General features: G+C 37.6%; 1 protein-coding gene across 1 annotated transcript; it reads right to left on the bottom strand.

Moving 5' to 3' along the window:
• On the bottom strand, nt 1-10,811 carry LOC115218636 (fucose-1-phosphate guanylyltransferase-like). Its single transcript, XM_029788554.2, has 3 exons — nt 10,674-10,811; nt 6,005-6,178; nt 1-2,627 (listed from the first exon to the last, which is right to left on the bottom strand). Exons 1-3 carry the CDS (start codon nt 10,744-10,746, stop codon nt 1,093-1,095), a joined length of 1,782 nt encoding a protein of 593 aa, XP_029644414.1. The 5' UTR covers nt 10,747-10,811; the 3' UTR covers nt 1-1,092.
• Between the last annotated feature and the right edge of the window lie 523 nt (nt 10,812-11,334).

Here is an 11,334-nt window from a genome sequence, read left to right as displayed (position 1 = left end):
TCAGATGGTAGAATGCGATTACAGCGATGATTTACTGCTATTTCTAGCAGGTCGAGTTGGGGGAGGGTGTCTGCCCTGGATGGGAGTGGCACTTCTGGGTCTACTATATAAGAATCCAATATAGTCTGGGTGACCCGGGGGGAGGAGTCACCCCTTGGGTCTGTTCCAAGATGGGACACACTCTAGCTACACCACTGGTGAAGAATAAAACACTTCACACACAGAAATTTTTAAGATGATAGAGTGCTACTAGAAAGATGTTTAGCTACTATTTCTAGCAGGTCAAGTGACCATCTTGAACTTCTGGCTCTAACTCAAGTTTAATGACAATGGACAGAAATGAGAGAAGTATGACACTTCACACAAATTTATCACAATTTATCCAACCCAATGTCATTATGACCTTCAGTCAAAAATATTACCCAAATAAACATTTGTAGGGAAAAAACCCCATTAAATGTACAACAGTTTGGCTTGATAAATTTAGGAACTATATAATTATACCAAAGATTTTAAAAATTAAAATGTCCCAAACAAAAAGAAAAATATATCAAGAAAAGAATTTCTCCCCAAATATTTAGAAATGTTAAAACCCTGATGGAAATTTTAAAAATCAGTTTTGATAGTAACACTATTATTATTGTTATAATTACATTTTGCGGTTGCTTTGATTTATATGAATTGCAGTCAAGTGTTAATCAGAGATGTCAAGAGACAAGTTTTTGCATCTAAAGATACAAATGAATGAGTTGCCAGGCAATTGGAAAAGATGATGCCTGTGTGTATAAAAGAAAAAATTCTTTATAAAATTATTAACACCACTGAATGAGTAAGACTGCAGATACATGGAGAAGGAGTCACATGAAATATGTGAGGTACCCACAAGTATGATCTTTTGCAATTCGCTGCCAAGAATTTGGTCTACATATTTGTTTGTTCCTTTAGACACCATTCCTACTGCTCCAATAAGAATACGTAATGGAGCTTTGAGATACCAAATTCATCTGATTTCTATCTCCAAATCATTATTATCATCATCATTATTTTTATTACTATGTTCTAAAGTAAATATACTATGTAGGGAAAAGAAATTTAGTATTGAGTATTAATTTTATCAAATAGTTTTTGTCTATATTTCAGCATTTCATGAATAGATTTATATTTGAGGATAGAATTGATGGAAACTAATTGATAAGATTCTAGGTTTAAGGCCTTGCCATCATCATTAAAAGACATTGACATAGCTAATGCCAGTTGAAAAGAGTCTGACATGGTGTCTGCAAGTGGGAAAATATTAACATTCCACAAACTAACCTCTGGTTGGTTTTTATCTGAAACAATCTGAGATTTTGGAATACTTAATTTATCTACAGCTTTGCCCAAAGTATCCCCCAAAAATGGGATGTTTGCAAAGTCTGTGAGTGGCACACTCTTCTTAAGATTGTCTTTAATATGGAAGACAATAGTCACATACTTTAAATTGTCCTTGATAGTAACTGGTATTGTATGCATAAAGGTATTTTCTGGGATTGTGATTTGTGATTCCTCAGAACTGGATCCAAGGAATTCACAGTTGCTCAGCAAACAATTCTTTGAAACATGGATTAAACAATCAAAATTACAAAACTCTAATACTGCTAACGAAGAAATACAACTTCCAACAGGTAATAAAGAATGAATCAAACATCCCTCATTTTTACCTTTAAGACAACTTCTCTTAGTGACAGGCTCTGGTTCTTTTGATTGTTCATCTAACCAAACATTAAATGCATCATTGCTTAAGCCAAGACCAATTTTGAAATTATCACTTTTGCAAAAATTATGTAACATTTCTGGCATTGAGCCAATATGGAAAAACTGAGAAGAGTTCAAAATAATTAGGTTTAAAGGTGTGCCTTTCAAAAGCTTGAAAACTTCCTTCCTTGTATTTAGCAGATCTCCACTTGTTGTTGTAATATTCTGCAAATTGTTCACATAATCAGATAAGGGATCAGTGCCAAGGGCTTGTAAAAAATCACCATAAGCATCAATTTCACAATTGAAAGGTCCATGGCTCTTGGCATAAGTTAGAAGCATCTTAGAAACTGAACTTGTGAAGAAGTATGCACTGTCTGTATATACAGTAGAATTTTTGGTATCATTTTCGTTATCTATCACAGCACCTAGTTTTCTCATTGTCTCAATAGAAGGTTTTTGCAGAACCGTTGTGCATTCAGCTAACTGCACACTTTCATTTACTGATCTTTTCTCTTTTACAATGTACACACCATGTCCAGTTCCAACTTCGATGGAGGATGGATGGGCTAGTGCAGTGAAACCTTCATCTTTAAGAGACCAGTCGCCTTCATTGTCCATGTTGTATGTGATAATGTCGTCTGCACAAGTCAGAAATATTCCAGAATTCATTTTTGGTACAAAAGGCCAGTAGAGAGCAAGTTTTATGTCAAGCATCTGGTAGCATGGAATTCCACAAGGAAGAACAGAGAAGATCTTACCAAGGATGCTGTTACTTGGAAGGCGTTTGCTAAGACCACCAGCATGAATTAGCAAGATTTTCATAGAAAAGAATTTATCACCATAGAATTCTTCCAGGAAAGACAAAGCTGTAAATGTGGCACCACCATTTCCTGAAGAGAAATGTATAATTAGTATCAAGATATTTTCTTAATAAATTGTTATTCTAAACATTTAATTTCTATGAAAGATCAAAATTTACAATCTCTGAAGTCTTGTACAGGTTGTGGTTGTTATTAAACTCCAGGTCAGACTTGATTCAAGCAGATTATAATTAAACTAATTCCAACCAGGACCGTCCTGACTTTTTATGAGTGTGTACTACTACATTGCATACTGTGTCCTTGTCTTACTTAAGAGTGTAAGGTGGGATTTCAGGAAGATATGGCAGCTATTTCTAGCCAGCCAAGTTACCATGCAGAGGTTTCCTTGTTGGCTCAGAGATATGTAGGACTACATTATCTACTATGTGCTTGCTTCATTAGAGTGTAAGGTGGGATTTAAAGGAGACATAGCTGCTATTTCGAGCAGGTCAAGTGACCATATAGAGGTTTCCTTGTTGGATCATATAGATGTATCAGATGACTTATGAAAGAAACCCTAAACAAAAACAAATACCTGTAAAACTGTTAATTGTTGCTACCTTCATCATTATTTCAAATACATTTTTCCATGCAGGTATGGGTCCACAAACAACAATTAACCCTTTCGTTACTGTATTTATTTTGAGATGCTCTGTGTTTCTTTCAATTATTTTAAATATAACAAAGAATTTAGTAAAATAACTTTGTTATCATTAAGCTAGTGTTAGGAACGTAAATTTTGACTAAGGATTGGTGGAAGATTTTAATTAAAAACTTATGAAAACAAGACATTTTACCACAGAGCAAGAGCCGGGTTAGTAACAAAAGGGTTAAATGTGTATAATTCCTAATAAGTATAGATTTCTTATACAAACACAATGGCAAAATATATATCTTTCTTTTACTTTTTTTACTTGTTTCAGTCATTTGCCTTGAAGGGTTTCAGTCAAACAAATCAACCCCCAAGACTTAATTCTTAAGCTTAGTATTTATTCTATTGGTCTCTTTTGCCGAACTGCTACATTACGGGGACACAAATACACCAACAATAGTTGTCAAGCTGTAGTGGTGGGTGGGGACAATCACAGACACAAACACACATTATATATATATATAAAATACAAAATGGGACAAGTACACAAAACATCCGGACAACTAAGTGATACAAAAAGGAACAACAAAACATCCAGATAGACGATACAAAAAAAACACAAGGATGGGTCATTCGAAGCTTTCTATCCTTAGTCAAGAACCGGATCATCCTCGCAATTTCAGCTGATTAATCTTGAGATTGCTCCAATCCGGCCAGCCCCAAGGAAAAACTAAGCTAAGAGCGTTAGATTCCTTGGAAGGAAGCATCGAATGTATACAAAAGCAAGGATGGAAAAACAGACAATGTTACACAAATATAAATACAAAATACAATAAAAATAATAATAATAACAGGACATAACAACAGGTGTCTTTCAACTGGGGACGAATTGAATTCAGCTGGCGTGTGTGGAAATGAAGCATTACGGCAGGGAAGAATATATATACACACACACATACATATATATCATCATCACCATCATTCAATGTCCGTGTTTCATGCTAGCATGGGTGGGACGATACTGTTTTGGCAAGATTTTTACAGCTGGATGCCCTTCCTAACTCCAACCACTCAGCAGACTTAGTGCTTTTCATATGGTACAAGCACAGGCAAGGTGAGTAGTGATTTTTACATGGCACAAGCACAGGCAAGGTCAGTTTTGGCAGGGATTTTACAGCAGGATGCCCCTCTGGACACCAACCACTTTGCAGTGTGGACTGGGTGCTTTTAAGTGGCACCTGCACTGACAGAGTCACCAAGCACTTGCAAGACAAAAACTTTTAAGAGAGGAGGAGGTGATGAAGAAAAGGTTATAGTGAGACAGATACAGGTGTCTTGTAGGGGAAGTACAAGGTTACCCGGCCAGAGAGAGAACAACCAGGAATAAGAACAGAAACGAGTGTGCTACCACAAAAAAAATATATGATCGACCAACCTGAGGGAAGTGCAGGAGAAGGAGAGAGACAGAGACTGCAGGATGGAGATGATGGCAAAATGCCGGGCATACTCACAAGGAACGAGAATCAGAGTATAAATGAGATGGTTGAGTAAAGGAAGAGAGAGATATAGATAGTGACAAGTGCTAGGGAATACCTTTGAGGTTCAAATACCATAATATAAGTGACAGGATATTGTAAAGGGAGGGTGATTAAAGAGTGCAAGTAAGTGGTGAAAGACCTGAGTATATATAGATTTGGAGGGGCTACCAGGAAGCAATGATACAGAGGAACAGGGGTGTGAGGACAGGAATTGGGAGTGAGAGTTAGGCATAGTGAATGAAGGAGGAAATGTGAAAAAGAGATGTAGATTGGTTTGTTGGGGTAGGGTGAAGGAAAAGTTTTCTTGTTATGTGTGGGTGGAACACCCAAGTCGGGAGCTAGCAGATGGCAATAATAGAGTAAGACAAGGCATGTGGGTAGAACACACAGGTCAGGGGCAAGCAGAGAGCAATGATACAGGGCACTGGGCCAAGAGGACAAGATTGGGGAGAGGTAATCACAGTACATGAAGCAAAAATGAGAGGAAGAGAAGAAATGTAGAGACGTAGCTTGGTTCATTTTGGTAGAATGCGTGAGAAGTTTTCTTGTTAAATGTGGGTGGGACACACAGCACTTCTAGAACTCAGTTTTGCTGATGTGGGCAGGTCTTCTCAAGAACTTCATATCACTAGACATCTTGGTCCATGACCATCCTCCATGTGGTCCAACTTCCTGAGATCAGTCCTTACCACTTCATCCCATGTCTTCCTGGGTCTTCATGTCTTCAGCATTCAGATCCCATGGAGTATAACCATTTGTACACAACTATCATATAGTCTACCTTTCACTCTGAGAGAGAGGCCTTTTGTTGCCAATAGAGGTAATAGCTCTCTGAACTTCCTCCACCCAATTCTTTCAGAGCATCCTCCACCATTGCTAATTTGGTCACCTATGTAACAGAAACTATCTACAACCTCAAGAGAGCCTCCTGGGCATTTGGATGGGCTTCTTTCAGTTTCTGTCTACTAAGTTCTCACAAAGCTTTGGTTGGCCTGGGGCTATAGTAGAAGACACTTGCCCAAGGTGTTATGCAGTGGGACTGAACCTAGAATCATGTGGTTGAGAAACATGCTTCTTACCACACAGCCATGGCTGTCTATAATATTATTGGATCAATTTCAGCTGAACTGGAATGCAAAGATTAAAGGATCAACTGGACATTTCTTTAATCCAACAATAAGCTCTCTCAATTATGTAAGCCAAAAATGTTACTAAGCATTTTATCTGGTCTGCTAATGATTCTTGCCATAACAACAACAATTTACAGGATTTCTTACCTAGTTTAACACCAGGTGGATCAGTAATCACATGGATTTCTAGGTTAAGAGGCAACTCATTTCTCTTCCTTTTTGCTTCAATCTGGAGCTGATAACCTTGTTTCTGATCTTTGTCAGCAGTTGTGATGACAACAGCATCCCAAAAAGGAGTATATCCACTGTTTTTATCTTGCCCTATAAATGAAATAGAATATAGCATAGGAATTTCATACATAATACATAATGTATAACATAGTATATTACATAACATATATAACTTAGTATTATATATAAAACAGTAGTATAATACATGATAATGTTACACAATTTCTAGCATAATAATACATGATATATAGCATAGTATATTATATAGTATACTGTGTGTGTGTGTGTGATTATCATCATCATCATCCTCGTTTTCCATGCTAGCATGGGTTGGATGGTTTGACCGGGGTCTGGGAAGCCAGGAAGCTGCACCAGGCTCCAGTCTAATCTGGTAGTGTTTCTACAGCTGGATGCCCTTCCTAACGCCAACCACTCTGTGAGTGTAGTGGGTGCTTTTTACGTGCCACCGGCACAGGGGCCAGAGGAGGCTAGCAACAGCCACAATCGGATGGTGCTTTTTATGTGCCACCGGCATAGGGGCCAGAGGAGGCTGGCAATGGCCACGATTGGTTGGTGCTTTTTATGTGCCACAGGCACAGATGCCAGTCAAGTCGGCACTGGCATCAACCACGTTCGGATGGTGCTTTTTACATGCCACCAGCACGGGTATCACAACTACAATTTCCATTTGATTTTTATTTTGATGTTGATGTACTTGACTCAATAGGTCTCCTCAAGCACAGCAGGTCGCCCTACAATCCAAGGTAAGCACAGCAGGCTGTCCTGCGAACCATGAACTCACTTTATTTGTCGGGTCTTCGCAGTCACAGCATATCTCCAGAGGTCTCGGTCTTTCATCATTGCCTCTGTGAGGCCCAACGTTCAAAGGTCAAGCTTGACCACCTCATCACGTCTTCCTGGGTCTACCTCTACCCTGGATTCCTTCATGTATAAATATGAGTAAAGACACTGGCTCAGTGGTTAGAGTGCCAGGCCCACAATCATGAGGTAGTGAGTTTAATTCTTGGACTGGGCTGTGCATTTCTTTCATGTTGCCCCAGTCCACTCAGCTGTAGAAATAAGTTGCAGCATTACTGGTGCCAAGCTGCATTGACCATTGCCTTTCCCTTGGATAACAGTGATGACGTGGAGAAGAGAGACTGGGTTTCATGGGCGACTGCTGCTCTTCCATAAACAACCTTGCCCACACTTGTGCCTTGGAGAGTAACATTTTAGATGCAATACCAAGGTCAATTATGTCTGAAGTGTTCTAACAATTCTGCCAACTCGCTGCCTTAATAATAATAATAATAAGAAGAAGAAGAAGCAACAGTAGTAGTAGTAGTAGTAGTAGTAGTAGTAGTAGTAGTTCACCTTGTGACCATGTGTTTTTGAGTTCAGTCCTGTGCAGAACCTTGAGCAAGTGTCTTCTACTATAGCTCTGAATCAACCAATGCTTTATGAGTGAATATGGTATTCAAAAACTGTGTGGAAACCCATCACATAAATGTGCATGTGTGTGTTTGTGTTTGTCCCCCACCATCACTTGACAACTGACGTTGGTTTGCTTACATCCTAATAACTTAGCTGTTTGTCAGAAGAGTCCGTTAGAGTAAGTACCAGACTTAGAAAACAAAAATAAGTACTGGAGTTGATTTGGCTGACTTAAAACCCTTCAAGGCAGTGCCCCAGAAAGGCTGCAGTCCAATGACTGAAGTAAGTAAAATATAAAAGATAAGATGTTCTGTGTTTTAAATAGTTAAAATGACTCCTCCATGATGTTGCATCAGTTACAACACAGTCTCTGATCAAATCACCAAACAAGTATTTCTTCAGTATGTACCATGCCTACTTGTGTCAGTAACCATGGAGCTCCACTTTCTACTGCTTCACACACAACTTGAAAATTTATTGGATTGGTCTTACTCTAGTCTTATCTTCTCCCTTATAGTTTTCCAATGATCACTAAATGTTTAAGGTTTTGAATTACGGGATGAGCGCGCTAATCAGTAATGTGTATAAATGCAATGTTATAACCAGTGCGAATATGCCGATAGCACGTTCGGACTTGTAAACAAGCCATTTACTGTGTCTTGACTTGGAGAAAATTTCTCGTGCTATTGGCGTATTCAAACTGGTAATAACATTGCGTTTAAGGTTTTGTCTTCTCATTTGCTGTCCAATAAATTTAGCGTGTTTGCTTTCAATGTTGTTGCAATGTTTTCCGGGGATTTTTGCCCATCTAAGTACTACAAAACATTACTTTCTCCGTATGGGATGATATCGTCAACATTCGTCTAAAGGGCCACAACTCTGCAGCACTGGTAAGGCCTTCGCACTTGTTTGTTGATACTCCACGTCACGCAACAATATGTAAAGGCGCTTTCCTTTCTGTATGTTCCTACGACCACTCATTTTAATGAGCGATTATTTATGAATTTGATAATGTATGTTTGATCTCCCTGAAAGCAGCCCTGGCCCTTTTAAACAAACAACTTCGAGATTTAAGTTATTTTACAATTTATTTATATATTTATTTCGATCTACGGCTATCCATAAGACTGCGAAACATAGTCTTTAGGGCATCCACAAAACATATCTTTACATATATAGTCGCCTGACTTGATATATGAACAAAGAAGTGTAAAGGCTTATCAATATTAAAAAAAGTTAGTTCAATGACTTAATTAGTTTCCGTTTCTGAACTATACATATTCAGCAAGTAATTTGATCAGAGTGGTTCAAAGTTATTTCACTATTTAATCGGAAGGGTTAAAACAAGAAAGAGTGTGATAAGAGCGAAGCACCGTAGATGAACACAAATTTAAGATGTGAAAGTGAAAAGCGAAAGTAACGTGTCAGACGCACATTTTTTTTTTCCAAAACAACAACAAAAAAAGAAAGTCTCAAAACAATCACCCCAGGTCCTATATGCAAAGTTTCTTTAAATATTATATGCTTTACTGCTCTAAAAACCTTTTTTTTTTTTTTAATACGCACTGCTAAAAGTAGGGTGCGTCAATACGCCGGTTGCATTTCTTTATACCGCAAAATACGGTATGTAATTGACAATCTGATGAGGAAGTGTAAAATGTGGATTTGTTTTGATGAAAAAAGAAACGATTATGAAGGAAGCTGTCTGCCCTAAGAAAAGAGGTCTAGCACCGTTATTTTTATTAGGTGGAGTAACAGCAATATAGAAACTTCCTCGATTTATTTATTTGGGTTTGCTGTTTTTTAAGAAGTCGACTTTGAACCAGCAGATGTAGGGGGGAAGTGTTCTATACGTGAGCAGTTTGTTCTTTTCGTTTCTGTTTACTCTAGATAAACTCTCTACAATATTAACAAACGTGATATTTTTTTTTATTACGGTAAGGCATAATTTTAATAGGAATCTGACTTCATTAGCTAGCAAATCGAACTTCCAGGTAAAGCAGTCGTTGCCAACGTATCTCTAACTTCGTTACGATACATACACAATACATGGATAAAACGATACACTTATTACTACGATAAAGAAAGATATAATCTCTCGAGGAAACCTCACTACAACTTTAACCATTGCCAAAGATACCCTACGCATTGTTTTACACCTATTACGCTATTTAAAAAAAAAATTTGTGACCGGCTCTTAAACTGGAGATTAACCATATATATATATATATATATATATAATATATATATATATATATATTATATAGTGTAATAGGTGTAAAACAGTGTGTAGTAAACGAATGTCAAGACTCCAGTTGCCAAATTTCATTAAAATAATATCCATTTTCTGAAAGTTATGTTCATCCAAAGTCGGGGGGAGGGGCAGAAATCTGTGTATATACATACATACATATATATATATATATATATAATATATATATACCGGAGTAAACACATAAATGTGAAACAAGGTAGAAAAAAAAGAGTACTCAAATACCAGTGGTAGAGTAATATGCTTTATTTAAAGCAGCAGAAAATTCAACAAATTGTTGAATTTTCTGCTGCTTTAAATAAAGTATATATATATATATATATATATATATATATATACACACACACGTATGTGTGTGTAATAAATAAATTTTATATTATGCACTGTGGTTCATTACGCAAACGATCTCCGGTCCGTAGAAAAATTGTCTCGCATGAAACCGGTCCCGCGATGCAAATAAGGGCTGAGGACCGCTGTCTCAGGGTATCACGAAACACTATAAATGTCTCCACATCCTGATTAGAGACCAACGAAGTTTAGTGTCGTTCCTGGATACGTGGAACCCTGTCTTTTATTTATTTATTTATTTTATTTCTTGCAGTATTCCCTAGTTTGTTATTTTGACGACTTGTTCAGTGTTTCTGACGTTTATAATTATTTCCCCATTGTTCGTCGTTCCAACTTTAGTACGGGTTAGCAGTATAAATGGGACAAAGTTACCGCAACCCATCCATGACAACAAATATATCGATGTAGACCGGACATGCGGTGCAACATGCTTTTCGGAGTTGTTACCTCAAAAGATACCATCAGGAAATGAGCAAACGTTTACCTTGTTATCTTACAGGCAATAGTTAGAAATAAAACAAACAAGCTTACCCCTAATCTTGTCATATTTACTGAACAAGTCCTGCATATAATGCACAACTTTGGTGCTTTGAGGGGAATCCATTGCAACCACTGACGACGTGTGACTGAGAATTACTTCCCTTTCTTTAAATAACCTCTCAACTATTTAGCGTCACTTTGCGGGTCTCTACAAAAATCTTTCGTTGTGGTGTTCTAGTCCCAGGTGAATCTACGATCGTGGAAAGTCGCGCTTTATGTGTCAAGGCTTGATCAACTTAGGTCGGGTCGCCTGGATGAGGGTGTATGTTGCAAAAACCCTAAACACTTAGTGGACACAACATTGACGACGTTATGTGCACAAAAATATTTTGGGGAAATAATATTAAAGTTTTATCGGTTGAATTCTAGTTTAAGCACCCCGTGTAACCCCTCACAAATTTTTTTTTAGCTTTTAGAATTCTAAGAAAATTATTGGGAATATGTGTTCTACACACAGTAATTCATACAATTATGCAAAATGAAAAGAAAAAAATGTTGGGGCTGTGTGTGATTTAAAGGTGATTTAGCTGTTATTTTTAGCACATTTCACGACTACCAGATACCCTCCTCGTTTCTTTGTCACTGACATGTATTGATGTTTTTCAATATATATTTCCCCAGAGGGCGGCGAGCTGGCAGAAACGTTAGCACG

The sequence above is a fragment of the Octopus sinensis genome, linkage group LG13, assembly GCF_006345805.1.
Source record: "Octopus sinensis linkage group LG13, ASM634580v1, whole genome shotgun sequence".
Lineage (NCBI taxonomy): Eukaryota > Metazoa > Mollusca > Cephalopoda > Octopoda > Octopodidae > Octopus > Octopus sinensis.
The sequence above is the reverse complement of the archived record's forward strand: the minus strand, read 5'-3'. Positions and strand labels throughout refer to the sequence as shown.

Excerpts from the sequence above, each read along its gene's own strand:
- LOC115218636 (XM_029788554.2), bottom strand. The coding sequence starts at position 10,746 with ATGGATTCCCCTCAAAGCACCAAAGTTGTGCATTATATGCAGGACTTG. Across the intron at positions 6,179-10,673 it reads TAAATATGACAAGATTAGGG|GGCAAGATAAAAACAGTGGA; the intron begins GTAAGCTTGTTT and ends TTTCATTTATAG. Across the intron at positions 2,628-6,004 it reads TCCACCTGGTGTTAAACTAG|GAAATGGTGGTGCCACATTT; the intron begins GTAAGAAATCCT and ends ATTTCTCTTCAG.